Genomic DNA, 20114 nt, shown 5'->3' with positions numbered 1-20114 from the left:
ACACGAATATTCATAATAACCATCAACCAGAGAGTCAACGACCCTACCACGGTAGTAACAATGGTTCCCGTCAGATCTGACAGGCTTGGTGAGCATTGTTGTCAAGCAGTGTGCACTCAGCCCTTGAGAGACCAATTGAGGAGACATTTAATTCAGAAGTAGTGGCTGTGGTCACGAAAGCTGTCAACGGCTGGGAGAGCGGTATGCTGACAACATGCTCCTCCATATCTACATCCATTGTCGCCTCTTGGAGTTGGGCCTTCCGAGGCCTGTTCGGATGGAGTTATTGGAGTAGGGAACAGATGGATGAAAGTAGGGTAACGTTTAGATCGTACGTATAGGAAACGTCAAGCGTCATAAGAAATCGTATTTATATCTATATACATTTCACTATCTCAAAAGAATGTAGTATATCCTATTGCTTAATGGTCGTTTGAAAGTTATCATTTGAAAAAAATGACACAAAGTTTACATTCTACTTATACGTTAATATTCATATTTACATGCCCTGATTTAGTCCAAACACATGTTTGTGCTTAAAACTCATTTTAATGCATTATGATACACTGGTCACCGATGCAATACAGTGCTTCGTCACATATCATCAGCAGCTCTGCTTTTCAACACAGTGTCTACATGTTGACGAGTACGTCAAACGCAATTTAAAAAATTCTTGAAGCAATGATCTTTGAAAACTACGACGCTGCGAACTAAGAAAAGCATTGGAAAAGTGTCTTGGCTATATTACTATTTGCTCTGCTCTTAAAACACTGCCCACATGTTGAGCCGTACTTCACACGTAACTGCATTATCAGACTTTACATGCGGACAGCTCTCTTCCAAATCCATCTTTCGTTTAATCTCTGTCAACCAGTCAATACCGACGACTACACCAACGTTAAACATATAACCCTAACATGATCTGTTCGTACTCATCTTCCTCAAGTTCGAACCTTAGCACTAGCTGACCTTTGATGGGCCTGCTTCGATTACCTACAGCACTGAAAACATCTGCTTTAATAACAGGAAACGTTGGGAATGGAGCTAGATTATTCAGTTACCAGAATAAATTTTCCGAGATAGCACTCGTCTCATTCGCTGAGTCCACAATGGTGTCCATACTTATTCTTCGAATCTTCACTTCCACAATAAAAGTGTCTTTGTCAGCATCATCTTCCTCTCTGTACAGGTCGTCTTTCAGGTCTGTGATACGTTCGCATTTAATGATATTTATGGTGATATCTGACTCGTTTCCTGTGATATTAGTTTCGGAGGATGAGGTTTCCGAAACTTAATTTAGTTTGCAGCAGCACGGTCTCATGGATGCTACTTGCACGTTCTGGGTATTGATTCTATGCTCTGTCTCCTGCATCGGGTAATCTGATTGATGATTCGAATTAAATCCGTTCGTCCTATCTCTGCATGTCGTCGTCTCCTCGATCGAATGTACTTGGTTCTCCGCAATTTTGAATTTATCTTCATGGTGGGTTAGTATTACAATTTCGACTTCCATCATTATTTCTTCCTCGTTGTTCCCATTCTGCTGCGACGACTTCGATTCGATCTATCATTAATCACAATTGCTCCAAATTCAAATATGGCGTGAGTGCCAACATTTTAGACGTACCGCCAGTCATAACTTTAGTGTTTGAATTAACATTAATTTCTTCTTCTTTAACTGGTTCATCGACGTAGGCATTGTCATTCTAGTATTTCAGCATATATTCTCGCGTTGTACCCTGATATCTTCCGTAGATCGTCTGTGGAAGAATTTATAATTTTATGTATTATTGTTTTTCTTGTGAAAAAATTTCTTTTAAAGAATTCTATTTGAGGTTCTTTGAATGTGTGTATATTCAATCTGTATATTGAGCAAGCAGTAAAGGAAACAAAAGAAAAATTCGGAGTAGGTATTAAAATCCATGGAGAAGAAATAAAAATGTTGAGGTTCGCCGATGACATTGTAATTCTGTCAGAGACAGCAACGGACTTGGAAGAGCAGTTGAACGGAATGGATGGTGTCTTGAAGGGAGGATATAAGATGAACATCAACAAAAGCAAAACGAGGATAATGGAATGTAGTCGAATTAAGTCGGGTGATGTTGAGGGTATTAGATTAGGAAATGAGACACTTAAAGTAGTAAAGGAGTTTTGCTATTTGGGGAGCAAAATAACTGATGATGTTCGAAGTAGAGAGGATATAAAATGTAGACTGGCAATGGCAAGGAAAGCGTTTCTGAAGAAGAGAAATATGTTAACATCGAGTATAGATTTAAGTGTCAGGAAGTCATTTCTGAAAGTATTTGTATGGAGTGTAGCCATGTATGGAAGCGAAACATGGACGGTAAATAGTTTGGACCAGAAGAGAATAGAAGCTTTCGAAATGTGGTGATACAGGAGAATGCTGAAGATTAGATGGGTAGATCACATAACTAATGAGGAAGTATTGGATAGGATTGGGGAGAAGAGAAGTTTGTGGCACAACTTGACCAGAAGAAGGGATCGGTTGGTAGGACATGTTCTGAGACATCAAGGGATCACCAATTTAGTATTGGAGGGCAGCGTGGAGGGTAAAAATCGTAGGGGGAGACAAAGAGATGAATACACTAAGCAGATTCAGAAGGATGTAGGTTGCAGTAGGTACTGGGAGATGAAGAAGCTTGCACAGGATAGAGTAGCATGGAGATCTGCATCAAACCAGTCTCAGGACTGAAGACCACAACAACAACAATGTATGTGGAGTAATTTTAGGATGCATTGATACCCCAGATATGTGCTTCACCTTTCATGTAGGTGGTACACGTATCTATGTTACTCTGATCTGTATAATGTTTCGGAAATACATATTTTAACTGTTCGATAAAAGCAACGGCATGAATACGTTGTTTGGGTTAATATTATTGAACGTTTTGTGTAGTCATCGCGTTGTCTATGGTTACTTGAGGCATTTTAACAATGTTACGATCTGTTATACGTAGTGCCGCATCAATCTCTTCCTGCACAAACTTTTTATTTGTTTCGTTCATTGCCCTTTCGCATTCTGAAACTTGCCGGTAGATTTTTTATACTTCGTTATTCAACTCATTGGAATGCGTCTGAACGCCGCCACTTACTAATCGTCACTTTGTTACTGATACAAACACCATTTGTGTGTGCAGCTTGACTATCTTGGGCACGAATTTTATTATGAGCCTTGTTAATTTTAAGTTTTCGTTTGTTTTTTTGTTCGGCAAACTGTCTTAACATCTTGAATTTCTGGTTTGCTTCCATCATGTTTAGACTGAAATCCGTTCGGAGTTCGTCATGCCTGTGATTAAATGTATTGCTGAGCTCCGTTCGTAGTCTACCAATAGCATCAAATAATTTATTGCAACAGTGTTCATTTTCCCTTTTTATTTCCCGATAACCGTATAATTTCGTGACTCAACTACTGACGAGAGCTTTCAATGTGATATAGTATTTGAAACAGCAACTCGTTGCTAAGAAAATCGCTGCCATTTTGTTCTGCACCGGCCACTGAAATAACATTCACTATAGTCACCGACCGTTACAACTCACGTCGGTATGTAATTTTAAAAAACTTCCTTCATTAATTAAAAATTGTTAATATAGTGCACAGTTTCCTATTCACTCCCAAACAAAGTTGCATTCAGCTCTACACGAAGCGATACTGTCGCAAATAGCTGCTACATTCACGATATTGCTGCGTTGATTTCTTGGACCCATTCGAAAGTTGCGTTGAATTAAGAGTCGTGTATCAATTTTCACTATGTGTAAACGTACTTCTTTCGCTTGCACTTACACCTCCTGCAGTGATCGTATATTTGCTATTGGTGATCTATTTTGGTATCGGACAATGGCTAGGTCAAGTTGCAGAAATGCAAGATTAACTGTATACAACTTATAAAGAATGCAAAATATGGAAGACGAGCGATTCAAAAAAAAAAAAAAAAAAAAAAAAAAAAAAAAAAAAAAAAAAAAAAAAAAAAAAAAAGATGCTTGCCGTACCCTTTGAGAATATTTCTCATAGTTGGGAAACAGACCACCATCTATCTATTCTTGATGATCAGTTTCACTCATTCCGTTATTGTGTTTCAGGATGCATTCGGGCTTCATTGTTTTCCTAAACTGTTTGCCTGTATGTTTCAACCATCTCTACAATTCGACGTTTCGTTGATATCGTGTCTCATACACGTCGCGATTGTCTTTCTGTTTCACAGCCAACAAATTATTGAAACATCTCCATAAACATTATTCATTCTATAAAATTTGTTTCTCAATATTTTTAGCATATTTTGCCTACTGCTGCGTACTGTATCGGTAACATTTTTGTTCTCCTAGTGTAACTTTAGAAAACAGTTGGGGGAGGAATAGGCTACCAGTTGTCAATGTTCCTTCAGAGATGCGTGCATGTCCGAAGGAATACAGATGGAGGTGGTTCAAATTCGCAACTGCAATTATATTTCCTGTCTTTCATAGCAGCTATAGTCACCGTTGTGCCTGTTTCTTCGGACATCCATGTATGTCTGAAGCAACATTTCATCATACCTGGCCAAGCGGTTAAAGGCGCTACAGTCTGGAACCGCGTGACCGCTACGGTCGCAGGTTCGAATCCTGCCTCGGGCATGGATGTGTGTGATGTCCTTAGGTTAGTTAGGTTTAAGTAGTTCTGAGTTCTAGCGGACTGATGACCTTAGAAGTTAAGTCCCACAGTGCTCAGAGCCATTTGAACCATCATACCTCTTCACAGCACAGGCACTGAAATTTTGTTTTTATCGGCCAATACCGGACCTGCAACTTAAAAATAAACAGGTGTGACACATGCACGACGTATGGAAGTTTGGAGCTGGACGTGAGAGTCGTGTTCAGAAAGGTGCAGCAGCGCCGGAGCAGTAGCTCAGCGCATTTACTAAGAGGCTTAGCCCTCTGTAAAAAAAAAAAAAAAAAGGTGAGTTAAGCATTCAACTAAGAAATTGAAGGTGTGTCGAGGCTTACGAGAAAGACAGGCCGCGGTGCGTACGTCACGAAGGTAGGCCAAGCTCACTCAACTCAGCAGACAAACTGCGCTTCTACACCTGTTAACTCGTAGCTAGGTGTGTATGTACGAACAAGAATTGCATCTTTAACTGGAATCCACTATAATGGAATCTTATTGTTTTTAGTCCTACAATGATAAGAAGTCCATAGGCCTACTAATAATTTGTTACGCCTGCACTGGGGTACAATATAATTAAAATCTTGCCAAAATGGTTATCAGTTGCATAAGGCAGCACATCTTTTATGAAATGAGGATTGTTACGCAGAAGAGACTAAATGCTATAAACAAGCCGTTATACCATTTATGTCGAGAATTGATTTAAAATTTTGTTGTACAACTAGTAATCAGTAATACTTCATAATAGCAGATCCCAGTAGAAGATCCAATTCTCGTTAGTACGTACACATCCAGTTGTGAGTTAACAGGTTTAGAAACACATTTTGCCCGCTGAGTTAAGCGAGCGAACGAGCTCAGGCCTACCCTCGTGACGTACGCGCCGCGGCCTGTCTTTCTTGGGGGCCTCGAGGTGTATCGTGTGACTTGTGCGTGGGCCAAATGACGAGGACAATAACAAATAAAGTGAAAATAAAAGGGGAAAAAGCGGTTAAGAAGACTGCTCGTATAAAGCGGGAAGTCGTGGTCCGTGTCCAGGTCCGGTACAAATTTACATTGACGCCAGTCTGTTATACAGCTGGAAGTGGTTCATTTTCGCAAATGCGAATATATTTCCTGCCCTTGTAACAGTCCGCGAAATGGTCCAGGTTGGAGAGCGTTCCCTGGGCGATGTCATCGCTCTGGAAGGCAAAATGGATCAAAACAAATAGGCACCTATCCTAGGGGATCACGTCCACTCCTACATGTTTTTCCTCAGCACGATGGCATCTAGAAGCAGGACAATGCAACATGTCACACAGCTCTCAGTGTAGGTGTGTGGTTCGAAGAGCATCAGGGTGAGTTTACCGTTCACCCCTGGGCACCAAACTCCCCAGATTTAGACTTAATCGAGAATCAGTGGGACCACCTCGTCCGGGATGTAGGCATTATGGATCTTCAACAGAGTAACCTAGCGCAGCTGGCTGCGGCACTGGAGTTGACATGGCTCCACTTCCCTGTCACTACCTTCCACAACCTCATTGATTCTGTTCCTGCGCGTCTCGCTGCGCTTCGCGCTCCAAAAGTTGGTTATTTAGGCTTCTGACAGGTGGTCACATTAATGTGAATGGAAAATGTACAAGACATAATGAATGGGCAGAAAACATGGGGTTAGAGTAAACCAAAGAAATACAAAAGTAATCAGAAGTAGCAGAAATGAAATTAGTGGTAAACTTAACACCAAAATTGAGGACCACGAAGTGAAGGAGCTGTGCTGCCTTGGAAGCAAACTACCGTATAAAGGACGAAGCTAAGAGGACATAAGACGCAGACAAGAACAGGCGAAAAGGGCGAAAGAAGTCTAGTACTGACATGTGGAACAATCGGGTCTACTGCCGGATGTTTGTGTCGCTCTGGCACAATATTTCGGCCACGTAACTCGTTGGCTTCTTCAGATGCTACCTGAGACTGCCGTATTGGAGGATTTTTTTAGCACTTTTCATTCCTTCCCATAAGGGGAAGGCGGGCCTTTCTAGAGCTTGCTTTGCTCTTTTTCGGCCGAGGGAGTACATGGGACATCACTGGTTATTTTATTTTACTTGTTTGCATGTGTGCTAATGGAAATTTGGGGGGAATTTATCTCCCAGTTGGGAATTTATTTGCAGGAAGTTCGGGGAACAGCTCCGGTATTTACCTTACGGCCTAAGGAAAACCTGCAAGACCCGGCCAGAGCTGCTGGTGTTGTCACCTTTGCTTGTTGTTTGTTGTTTCGTTTTGGTTCTTCTCGTTCATTCGCCTCCTGTCGGTCAGTATCGGTTGTAGCGGTGGTAGTTGGAGTAGCATCCTTGCCTGCGCCGTCGTTTCTCCTCTTCGTCCCGGAGGCGACCTTCTTCTTCTTCTCTTGCCCTTTCCGCGCGGTACTCTAGCCAGCTGCGTTGATTCCTGTTTCGCGCTGCAGGATTTGGGCACGCCTCGTCCATCACCTCGAGGTTAACTATAGATCTTCTGTCTGTAATGACTTCTTTGTCGATCAGTGTGGTGCGGTTTGTTTGCACAGCTTGGTCGATTGCAGCAATCGGTCATGATTTCCGATTGCGTCTCCGCTGCTGTCAGTTGCGGTCTGCGCTCGAATGCTTCCCGTAACTTGAGGCAGGCAGCTTCCATCTCCGCATGCAGCGCGATCTTGAAGCGCGTTTCCGCCTCTTTCAGCGCATCCTCGATGGATACGTGCAATTCTTCTCTGTTGCTGTCCTCTCGTGAGCTGCTTTCTGCCACTGCGGCGTCTTCGGCTTCTCGGCGGTCAGGCGCCTTCCGATGTCGTCTATTGTCGGTCGGCCGGCCCGCCCCTTTGCCACTCTCACTGGCAGTGGGGGCGGCTGTCCGCTCAGGTGGGCAGCTTGTTGTCATCTCTTTGTTCCTCTGCGCTGGGGAGGAGCGTGAGGATTTCTTGCGTCTTCTTCTCCGTCGTCTCTTGGTTTTCGTCTTCTCATGTTCTCCCGGCGCAGCTCACTGCGTTTGGTCGATTTTGGCGCCGTCTGCATAGGCCTTGCAGCCACGCCAGCTGGCCACGTGCGGTCCGCGACAGCGGACGCACGTCGGTGCATCTTCTCGTGGTCTTGTGCATGTGTGGCTGTCATGATTGCCAGCGCACTTGACACAGGTCGATTGGTTGCGGCAGTATTTTGGAGGATCTTGTCCAGTGTTTATGCCCAGAGGGCGCTGGGTGCTCTCTCTGCAGTCTGAGGGAGCACCGGGGAAGAGACAACACATTACAGGCAGCGCCAGGCTGACGCGGACGGCAGAGAGAGCACCCAGCGCCCTCTGGGCATAAATACTGGACAAGATCATCCAATAAGGCAGTCTCAGGTAGCGCTGTGCTTGAGCAACACTAGCATCCGGCAGTAGACCCGATTATTCCACATGAAAAGATCTCGCCAGTGAAGCCTGAAGAGTTACAAGTCTAGTACTGTCAAACTTTGACCTCGAACTGAATAAGAAATTTCTGAGAATTGTACAAAAGTGAATCGTAGAATGTGGGGAAACCGGAAAAGAGAGAATCGAAGCGTCTGGGATGGAATGCTTTAGAAAGATGTTGGAAATTTGGTAGACTGGCACTAAAAGAACTGAGGTTCTCCGCATAATCGGCGAGGAAAGAAATACGTGGCGAACACTGACGACAAGAGGAGACATGATGATTGGACATGAGTTCAAGGAATAACTTCCCATGGTACATGCGGGAACTTGTAATGGTACTTGAATTACGTAACCATTACGGCACCTCACCTCAACCTCTCGATACCAACAATATTCTACTGTGTTTCTGTGAAATAGTTAACATATTTCTGTGACAACATTCAGATTTTATTTCATTAATGTAGAGGTACTTCGATACATCGATATGTATATATTGCAATGATATTATTCTTACGTGTATTCTTTCTTTTGTCACTATGATCTTTGACGTACTTGTAACTCTGATTTTTGGGCGCGGAAGCGGTTATTAGAGAGTCAAGCTTTGGTCGTCATGTTAAAAAGATGCAAACTGTAGTCAGTTTATGAAATGTGAACTTTAACAGTGAGGAAGACATTTTCAAGTATGTTTTATATTGTGAAGTGATGTTTTGGAACGAGTTACGTGATATTGCAAAAAAGTAATAAAAGAGAAGTGTAACTTAAATTAAGAGTGCTGATTACTTTTTTACATCACCATTGTCCTAACTCGCAAAAGTTTAATCTTCGAGAATGGTTTATGAAACACATCTATAAAACTTTTGAATATCGCAGAATAACGCCTAGGCGTCTTTGCATCCGTGCTTGGAATCATCACCACCTAGATTTTCGGCGATTGAGCCATGAGTAGACAACGAGACTAGCGTGGGAAACAGGAAAAAATGAGTGCCTAGTTTATCCATTATTTCAAGAAATTACTTTATTAACCGTGCTCTAATGACACCTGCAACATAATATAACTTTGTTGTTGCCCGAAAATGCAACAATGGTTCAAATGGCTCTGAGCACTGAGCGACTTAACTTCTCAGGTCATCAGTCGCGTAGAACTTAGAACTAAAATAACCTAACTAACCTGAGGACATCACACACATCCATCCCCCAGGGCATGATTCGACCCTGCGACCGTAGCGGTCGCTCGGCTCCAGACTGTAGCGCCCAGAACCGCACGGCCACTTCGGCCGGCCGTGAGCAACACTACAATCATAATTAATTTTTGACCTTTGTTGTGGTAGGGTTGTTATAAACTGTAGAGGGTAAGAACTGTAGACGCTAGGTGCCAATCCTACCTTGAGATGAAGAGCTTGGCGGCCAACATCATACCAGCGGCCAACGTCATAACAGTCAGAAGACGGGATCCTAAAAAAAGCTATTTACACAAAAATATTGCTAATACCAATGATATGTGAACTGCGGATGTGGTTTGTCTGATGGTGTACTGCTTCTTGTTGCAGTGGATCGGGAGAGCCAGCGCGTAGAGGCACACGCGTGTGTGGGCGAGGTGACTCGCATCCTGCGAGCAGTGCTGGACAAGTATCCCGCCATGCAGTCGGCGCGGCTGCTCGCCGCTGCGGGTGCGCTCGTGCAACACATGAAAGGTAACACCTGCTGAATCTAGTTCATTAAAATTTCAACTCTAGTCAGCCATTATCTGTAATCATACTTGTCACTCAATACGCTGCCTGTAAATTAAAGTGAAACACCCAGAAGACATGGTCGTATGTCAGTATAACTTTGTAGACGTACACACCATCGAAGGTTATGTAAATAATTACAGTTGCACTTCTCTATAAAAGGTAAGCCGCCCACCAGGGTGCATTAGTGATGTTCGCGTTTATTGTTGTTACCAGGCCTGGTAAGGTGTATACGAGGGGGGACCCAAAAGAAACCGGACTGTTGTCATAAAAAGTTATTGATGAACCTTTTTACAAAATTACTTCAGTCACCTTCAAAATACTCTCCATTACATGCGATGCACTTGTCAAGTCTCTTTTCCCACTGTTTGAAGCATGTTTGGGACTCTTCAAGTTTGACATTGTCCAGTGCCCTTTGCGAAGCTGTTTTTACCGCCTCCACATCGTCATAATGCTCCTCTTTTAGCATTTTTTTCATTCGTGGAAATAGGAGAAAGTCGCACGGGGCTAAGTCCGGCGAATACGGAGCGTGGGGAACGATAGACCACCTCTGAGGTGCCAAATAGTGGGTCACTCGTAAGGCCGTGTGTGCTGGAGCGTTGTCGTGATGCAGAAACCAGTCACCTGATCGCCAAAGTTCCGGACGTTTCCTCCTCACATTCTCTCGCAGACGCCTTAAAACATCCAAGTAAAAGTGCTGGTTAACAGTCTGGCCAGGGTGTACGAATTCCCGATGCACAATTCCACGAACATCAAAAAAGACAATGATCATCGTCTTCACATTTGACCTCACTTGCCTTGGGAGAGTTGGGAGTCCTCCACTGGCTTGACGCTTGCTTGGTTTCTGGGTCATACCCGTAACACCAACTCTCACCCCCTCTAATGACTTCGTACAAGAAGTTTGGATCACGTGAAATCTCTGTTTTCAAGTCGTGACACACATTCATGCGGATGGTTTTTTACTTCTGTGTGAGAAGGCGCGGAAAAAATTTAGCAGCAACACGTCTCACGTGCAAATCCTCACTCAAAATCCTCTGGCACGTGCTCCAACTGATTCCTGTCTCTGCTGAATTTTGGTCGATCGTTTGCCGACGATCCTCGTTGATCTTTTGGCGGACCTTTTCAATGTTCTCCTCATTTCGCGATGTTGAAGGGCGTCCAGAACGAGCTTGGTCTTCAACACACATCTCACCACGTTTAAAGAGCCCAAACCACTCGAAAACCTGTGTGCGGCTCATAGCGTCCTCCTGGAAAGCTTCCTGAATTTTTGGTGTGTCTCCGTTGCAGTTTTTTTAAGCAGGAAACAAAATTTCACACACACTCTTTGTTCTTTTAAAGTTGCCATAACGACTTCGCAGAGGTAACCCGCCAACAGTCAGAGAAACACAATACCACACTTGCACGTTCAGCTCTACACTGACGCCGTCTGCACAGCAGTTTCATGAAGGTCTCTACTACACCATCTAGCGTCAGAACCCTGTACTACGTCTACGAGTGGCAGCGCCCTCGGAGTCCGGTTTCTTTTGGGTCCCCCCTCGTATAAAGGGCGTGAACAGTTTCAGATGTTACGACTTTGTGCACGACTCGGAGACGCCACATATTAGTGTGAGACAGCGTTTTCAGCTTCTGAGAGTTTGATAGGTGCCTCATTGTAGGTCTCCATTGAGCTGGTTGACCTAATCATGCAATATCCAGATTTGTGAGACTTTCGGGTTTGACAGCGACCTGATGTCGTGGGAAAGTGACGGCAGGCATACTCGTCGTCTACGCTCCGACCGATCACTTCTGACCTCCAAAAGTAAGGACCGCCGTTTTGTGCAACAAGCACATCGTAGTCCCCTGCGCCTGCCATCCCAGAACAATTAATGGACTTCCTGTAACATTCTGTGTCATTGTGCACCGTTGGTTGGAGAGTAGCAGCAGCTGGACCGTCCGATGCTTAGGCTGGCATTAACACTACAACACAAACGGCTACGTTTTGCTTGGTGCAGTGGACTGAAAGCATGGACTGGTGATGAACTGCGTCGTACTGCGTTCAATGACGAACCGTGCTTCAGCACTACGCCGAGTGACTATCGTCAACGTGTACTGCGGAGACCTGGGTGTCACTTTTCAATAGAATAATGTTCGTCTACACATGACACTTTTGTCTATGAACTGCGGTGTGATACTGATTTACACCCGTGGCCAGTAAGATCCTCAGAGCTGGCCCCGACAGAACATGCAGAGCTCAGCTCGGGCAACTGCGTCCTACTGCCGCTATCCAGGACAGTTACAACACTTATTGGCAAGCTTGCCCGAGGAGAGATACAACAGGTTTATGACACCATTCCAAACCTAATCAATGGATGCATCCAGGCGAGAAAGGGTGCAGCTTAATAGTGGTAAGTGGGCTTATACTGCAAATTATTTTTCAATTTGACTCGATTTTGCAATCAATGAAATATCATCACAAACCCTGTCAGTCCGTAAAATTTCATTTCGTTTGTTTCTCTCTTTCATGGTGCTTCATTTTTTTTTTCTCAGGCTGTCGATCAGGCAGTACATTTACATACATACTCCTAAGGAAACTGTGCGGTTTATTGCAGAGAATACGTCGTGGAAAAAAAAATGTTTTTTTTTTTCCTGTCGTATTCCACTCGCATATTGAGCTAGGGAAAATTGCTATCTGTTTCTCTTTTCACCATGAGCACTTTTCTTTAAGAAAATTGAGAATTGAGTTTAATTCTCTGTGTATTTTGACGTATTAGACGATGAAAAACAGTAAAAATATTATTTCACTAAAAACATAGATGGTTAGAGGATCAGCACGATCGTGCGAGTCCGGTTTTATTTTAGCGTAAATGTTCGCCGAGTTACTGCAACATATTCGACATTATGAAGAACAGTAATAAATAAAAACGTGTCCTTATTCTATCTTTATTTAATAGAAATGCTAGCAAAATGTTACACAGTTTACAACTGATTTTTTATGGCATAAAAACATAATAATCTCAAAAAATTAATAAAACATTTTACGTTCCTTTAAAAATAACCGTAAGTAGCAGATCGCCAAAACACCTCAATTTAATGTGTTTACAACCTACCGACCTGGTGACAGCATGGTGCTTTTGTCTTTACAAATATTACATGTGCCGCTATGTTTTGGCACCGAGCAGTATCATAAACAAGAGAATTATGTGGCGCAGAACGTGCACAGTCGCCGAAAGTCAGTTGGAAGTAAGACTATGGACCCAATGCGGCAGAAAGTAGCTAACCCACGCTCTTTTGTGGGTTCAGGTGCAAAGAGTTTGCACTGAATCTTATGATCTTCTATCCATGATCCCGATGCGAGATATAAAACTCTAAAAACATAAGTCCGCCAGGGAACATCAAGCCAAAACAGTGTAAGCCTTGATAACGGCTTCAGTTCGGTGAAAAAAGAAGTCTGTAAGTTCCTTTTGGTATGCCATATCCAGCTAAAGCAACTCATTGATGATTAGATCCATTAGAAAATGGTTCAAATAGCTCTGAGCACTATGGGACTCAACTGCTGTGGTCATAAGTCCCCTAGAACTTAGAACTACTTAAACCTACCTAACCTAAGGACATCACACACATCCTTGCCCGAGGCAGGATTCGAACCTGCGACCGTAGCGGTCGTGCGGTTCCAGACTGTAGCGCCTTTAACCGCTCGGCCACTCCGGCCGGCAGATCCATTAGAGCTACCATACTGCGTCTATATAGACTACTACGTTTCACTCGCTGTTCCAGACAATCTCAGACATTTTTTGTAGGGTTAGAATGTTACGGTATATTTATAATTTTTAACTTTTTAGGTCGTCTGACTACAACTGAATGAAACACAATTTTCGTGCCATGCGCGTTTCGCCTTTCTTCTCTGCAAGGCATCTTCAGTGGCCTGGAATATATACATATTTTTACTATTTAGCTTTCATTTCGGGGAAATGTTCCTATAGGTTATAAACATTTCAGGTGGTTTGTTTTTGCTATGATGAAGTAATATTTTAAATTCTACTTACAGGTTGCGTGGAAGATTTTCCACGTATTACGTTTCTGTTCCATTTTTGGTGCCGTTCCTTTTCTTACAATTGCCACTTCGGTTTTTTTTCACATTTCACAGCACTAGGAATTGAACACTTGTTTTGATGCAATGTTTTAGTTTGTGTTGCCAACTGTCGGATGTTATTGCCAAAGATCGAATGTTATTGCCAACTACACACACACGCGCACGCGCGCGCTTACACAAACAGATCACAGATACTTCAAAAATTACACTCGATAGTTAGCAATAACATTAGATCTTTGTCAATAACATCTGACAGTCAGAAACACAAACCAAAACACTGCATCGAAACAAGTGTTCAGTTTCTAATGCTGTGAAATGTGGTAAAAACCTCAAGTGGCAATTACAAGAAAAGAAACGGCACCAAAAATGGAACAGAAACATAATATGTAAAAAATCGTCCACACAACCCGTAAGTAGAATTTCAAATTTTACTACATCATAGCAAAAACCAACAACTTGAACTGTTTATAACCTATAGGAACATTGCCCCAAAATGTAAACTAAATGGTAAAAATATGTACATATTCCAGGCTCATAAAAATGCATAGTAGGGAATACAGGCGAAACGCGTATGGCACAAAAATTATGTTTCGTTCAGTTGTAGTCAGACGGTTCAAAAAGTAAAATATTATCAATATACCGTATTACACGCAACTAAGGAAGACAGGACTACATAAATTGAAGATGATTAGAATTTTTTCAGCTTCCAATCATGAAACGTTCACAACACCGTCACCATTAACATGAAGAAGAAAGGGCAATAGTTTGCCAATAAGAATGTTGAAATAAATATCCTGGTTCACATTCACGGTAACAACAAAAAGTGGGTCCATGTCGTGATACGAAAAGCACCCCAAAGCATCGCAGAACCACCTCCAGGGTGAACTACACTCTCAGCTACATGGTTTAAAAGACTGATTGTGCCTTTGGTGCACTTCATGCTTTGCATCATTTAAAAAGAGGCAAAATAGCGACTAGCCAGATCACACTACACACCACTGTGAGAGATGATTTTTTCTAAGGTATCGTGCTCTAAATGTGCACTGCATGTCGATCTCTTCGCGTTGTTAACTCGGACACTGGTTGAGACTGTTGTATCCTTCCTATTCGTCAAATATGGGGTGCCTAGGAAACATGCTTTCTCGGATAGCTAGACAACAATTCCAGCAAATCGTATTAATGAATTTTATTTACACACAATAAATAACAATACTTAACTTTGAGAATTTACGATGATGTGTCGCAAGCAAAGGGAGACATGCAACATAAGCGATCTCTTCAGTATATACAATTCGCAAAACAAGACAAGTATTAATGTTCCTAAGTCGCTGCTATATAAGTGCCTATTTTTCATACCGCTGTCGAAGTCGGCGAACTACTATAGTGGCCGGCACGAAAATATGGCTTCAATGTCATCTCGCCGTCTTACAGCATTGTCAACTTTTTATAGTGATAATTTCAAATATTTGTAGAAATTCAAAAAAGTTATTCGGCAACTCTATGTTTAGTCTACAATATGATGGAGTATTTTCCAAAATAAAATTCTCACTAGCTGCTAGGAAAAAAATGAAAACTAACGTTACAAGAAATTTTGGAGGAAAATAATTTTTTACTTCAACCTGTGTTAGTAACAGAATCACTAATGTAATTGGACTGAAAAAAATATGAACGTCCTCAAAGTTTACAGATGCATATTCTGCGTCTTTTATTCCAGAAACGTAAAAGTATTCTAAGATAAAAAATAAAATATTATAAGATGTGTGAAACTGTGCCGACTGCAGAGCGAAAAATGTAGTCGTTGATGAATTTTCGTTCTGTAGGACTGTAGAGGAACTTCCCCCGAGAATGTTGTTAAGAAAACTACAAAGTTATTTTTGGTAACATGTCAGACATCATTATTGTACCGTATAACGCACAGAGGCAAGTTACTTCCTTGATATGCCTTGCGCAGCAACGCGCGGGTCGTTGTAGGCCGTCCCCAAGAGTTTTGTTCGGACTGCTTTCCTTAATATGACGGAGAATATTCCCTACTTTCCGAAAACATTTTACTGGCTGAAATACATATCCTTCGTCCTTGCATCCATCAGACAAAACCCAAATATATCCTATGCAAAAATAATTGTACTAATTTAGAAGCCAATATTTTCACTGAAGTCGAGCAAAATATTTATTCGAAAGTATTTGTGAAACTCAAGTTTTATCTAAATTTTCTGTAAGCCTATTATTCTCAGCACGCATTATGTGCTTGGTACACAAAACCCTTGTTCTTAACTACTGCAATGTCCCTGTCTTTTTTTACAAATCTCGTCCATCATTACAATTTCTGGATTAAAAACCAAGTGGGCGGAGAAGACAGTGCATTGAAGTGACGGGCCAGAATAATCAATCTATCACGGACATTACCCTGTATTTCCCTAGCCATCGGATACTATCGTCTGTCATATTAAAGTAGCACAATTTGTCGTTCTAGCTTTTTGTAAAAGTCGTCAAGTATCACAGATTTCTATGCTGTTCTCGAAGAATAAGAATAGGTGCTGTGACTGTTCTGATGTTACTGCATTGTTTATATATACAGTCTATACAGAACCACCACAACATTTGTCATTTTATGAACTGCATTACCAATACTACGAAACAGCTAGTAAATCGTTCTATGAAAAAAAGGAGTTACATTTCGAATGTACAAATAAACCAAATTCAGTAAGATTGTATCTGAATGTAAAGACATTGGATACCGGTTTTTAGAAAGAACTGTTGTTAATTAATGCAGAATTGACGATCTTATTTGACACTGAAATAAACACCCTTAGCTGCTTACAGGCGTTGACATACGTCAACGGGGACAGATGAAAATGTGTGCCCCGACCGGGACTCGAACCCGGGATCTCCTGCTTACATGGCAGGCGCTCTAGCCATTTTTTTTAAATCTCATTTTGTTCGTTTTCGTTAGTTGTATATGCTCGGGGCGGACGTCGGAAGACACACGTTTCAGTTCGTCGCTAATCCATTTACTCGTTTTTTTTTTTTTTTATTACAGAAGGCAACGAACCCCCTGACCGAACGCGCTGAGTTACCGTGCCGGCATCCAGCTGAGCCACCGAGGACATAGAGGATAGCGCGACTGCAGGAATTTATCTCTGGCACGCCTCCCGCGAAACCCACATTCTCAACGTATTGTCCCGCACTACATTCGTAGTGCCCCCGCCCATTATACTCATTACTCGCGGCGCGTTGCCGATTCCCGTAAGAGTTCAGGCACTGTTTGTGCATTCGCACAGAAGAAGAAGATGGTCAAGTGGCCGGTGAGCCTTAACTATATATATATATATATATACATATATATATATATATATATATACTAAGACGGTATCTGTTCTTTCTGACATGTCCGAAAGAACAGATACCATCTTAGTATATATAGTCTTATTTTAACTGACAGTTACTTTCGAGAAAACTAATCACCACCAGTTGTGATAAATTTATCAGACATCTACTGTAAGGGAAAAACATTTGAAGTATGTCCTTTCAACTGAAATGAATAGACAAACATTTAAATCAAGTCAGCTTTTTACATAGACGGCTTTTACCTAACTGACGGATCTTCTGGCTCCCTGTCTTCAGATTCACTGTCGCTTGTTTCAGCCATGTGTATCATCACAGATTCTACTGTGGTGTCTCTTAAAGCCTGGTTCTAGAAATCAGTTTCTTGCAATGCTTCTGCGTGTTTTACGCACCTCTCCGAGTCCTGTTGAGTAACATTGTCAAGAGCTTCTCGACATCAGTAAGTTTGAAAGTAGTATTTCTTTTCGCTACTTCTGGCTTTACTTGGGCCCATATCAATTCAATGCGATTATACTGGCTGTGATACGGTGGTAGACGTAGCACTTGGTGTCAGATTTCGTTTGCCAGGTGATCTAATCCCTGAGTCTTTTTGGCACGTACGATTTCTTCCTTAGACAGGAGTTCACCCTTCGTTTGATGGACTGAAAATGAAACATTCTTTCTCTTTAACCACTCCATAATATCTACCTTGCGCCAATTTGAACATGGCAGCTTTTCTATCTCAGTTGAATGGTAGCTGGCATTATCCATCACGATAATTGACCCTTGTTCCAGGCCGACCTCAATGGCCGAGATGTTCTAGGCGCTTCAGTCCGGAACCGCGCGACTGCTACGGTCACAGGTTCGAATCCTGCTTTGGGCATGGATGTGTGTGATGTCTTTAGGTTAGTTAGGTTTAAGTAGCTCTAAGTTCTAGGCGACTGATGACCCCAGATGTTAAGTCCCATAGTGCTTAGAGCCATTTGAATCATTTTAACCCCCTTCCAGTGCTGACAACAGTCGAAAAAACCAATTCTTAAAAACTTCTCCATTCATTTCTGAATGGTAACCGGATTGGCAAGAACTTTGTCCACCATAGAAAACAAGTTTGGCCTCTGGTATGAAGCCTGTGGTTAATGAACCAGCGTGGGCGATGATTAATCGGCCACCTCTACCAGTAGGCACTTTCAAACCGCCGTTTCCTTTGGAGTCGCGCCATATATACTTACTGGTGTGGTTCTATGGAACCCAAGTTTCATCCAAGTACACTTCAGGCCAGGTGCGTTCAGCACGCAAGAAGTGCATTGTACGCAAAAACTTAGCTCTTGCTGCTGCAATGTATGTGCGTTCCACTAAGAATTTCCGTCCGGCATTACAATTCTTGAATCGGAAACCGACGGAGCGGAGAAGACGAAGAACGGAGGTTTCTGAGGCCAAGTAATTAATTTTTTCACGGAGGTCAGCCTGTATTTTTGTAGCCGTTGGATACTCTCCTCTGTCGTGATATTCGAGTACAGTTCTACGCACGTCCATCCCAAGTCGCGTATCATATCTGCCACACTCTCTCTCCTATTACGTGATAATACAAAACGAGCTGCCCTTTTTTGCACCCTTTCGATGTCCTCCGTCAATCCCACCTGCTAAGGATCCCACACCGCGCAGCAATATTCTAACAGAGGACGAACGAGTGTAGTGTAAGCTGTCTCTTTAGTGGACTTGTCGCATCTTCTAAGTGTCCTGCCAATGAAACGCCACCTTTGGCTCGCTTTCCCCACAATATTATCTATGTGGTCTTTCCAACTGAAGTTGTTCGTAATTTTAACACCCAGGTACTTAGTTGAATTGACAGCCTTGAGAATTGTACTATTTATCGACTAATCGAATTCCAACGGATTTCTTTTGGAACTCATGTGGATCACCTCACAATTTTCGTTATTTAGCGTCAACTGCCACCTGCCACACCATACAGCAATCTTTTCTAAATCGCTTTGCAACTGATACTGGTCTTCGGATGACCTTACTAGACGGTAAATTACAGCATCATCTGCGAACAAACTAAGAGAACTGCTCAGATTGTCACCCAGGTCATTTATATATATCAGGAACAGCAGAGGTCCCAGGACGCTTCCCTGGGGAACACCTGATATCACTTCAGTTTTACTCGATCATTTGCCGTCTATTACAACGAACTGCGACCTTCCTGACAGGAAATCACGAATCGAGTCGCACAACTGAGACGATACCCCATAGGCCCGCAGCTTGATTAGAAGTCGCTTGTGAGGAACGGTGTCAAAAGCTTTCCGGAAATCTAGAAATACGGAATCAACTTGAGATCCCCTGTCGATAGCGGCCATTACTTCGTGCGAATAAAGACCTAGCTGTGTTGCACAAGAACGATGTTTTCTGAAACCATGCTGATTACGTATCAATAGATCGTTCCCTTCTAGGTGATTCATAATGTTTGAATACAGTATATGCTCCAAAACCCTACTGCAAACCGACGTCAATGATATAGGTCTGTAGTTCGATGGATTACCCCTACTACCCTTCTTAAACACTGGTGCGACCTGCGCAATTTTCCAATATGTAGGTGTGCCGGCTGGGGTGCCCAAGCGGTTAAAGGCGCTACAGTCTGGAACCGCGTGACCGCTACGGTCGCAGGTTCGAATCCTGCTTCGGGTATGGATGTGTGTGATGTCCTTAGGTTAGTTAGGTTTAAGTAGTTCTAAGTTCTAGGGGACTGATGACCTTAGAAGTTCAGTCCCATAGTGCTCAGAGCCATTTGAGCCAATCTGTAGGTACTGATCTATCGGTGAGCGAGCGGTTGTATATGATTGCTAAGTAGGGAGCTATTGTATCAGCGTAATCCGAAAGGAACCTAATTGGTTTACAATCTGGACCTGAAGACTTGCCCGTATCAAGCGATTTGAGTTGCTTCGCAACCCCTAAGGTA

The 20114-nt window shown here is 42.6% G+C and overlaps 1 protein-coding gene across 1 annotated transcript in view; it reads left to right on the top strand.

The window, feature by feature from the left end:
• The window catches only part of LOC124722659 (rho GTPase-activating protein 45-like), a 699512-nt gene that overhangs the window by 328001 nt on the left and 351397 nt on the right, over window positions 1-20114 (top strand). Inside the window, exon 4 of the mRNA XM_047247804.1 lies at window positions 9592-9735. Coding sequence (XP_047103760.1) covers window positions 9592-9735 — 144 coding nt within the window. The remainder of the gene's footprint in view (window positions 1-9591; window positions 9736-20114) is intronic.

Source organism: Schistocerca piceifrons, chromosome X, assembly GCF_021461385.2.
Source record: "Schistocerca piceifrons isolate TAMUIC-IGC-003096 chromosome X, iqSchPice1.1, whole genome shotgun sequence".
Classification (NCBI taxonomy): Eukaryota; Metazoa; Arthropoda; class Insecta; order Orthoptera; family Acrididae; genus Schistocerca; species Schistocerca piceifrons.
Note: the sequence above shows the minus strand (reverse complement) of the source record. Positions and strands in the feature narration are given on the sequence as shown.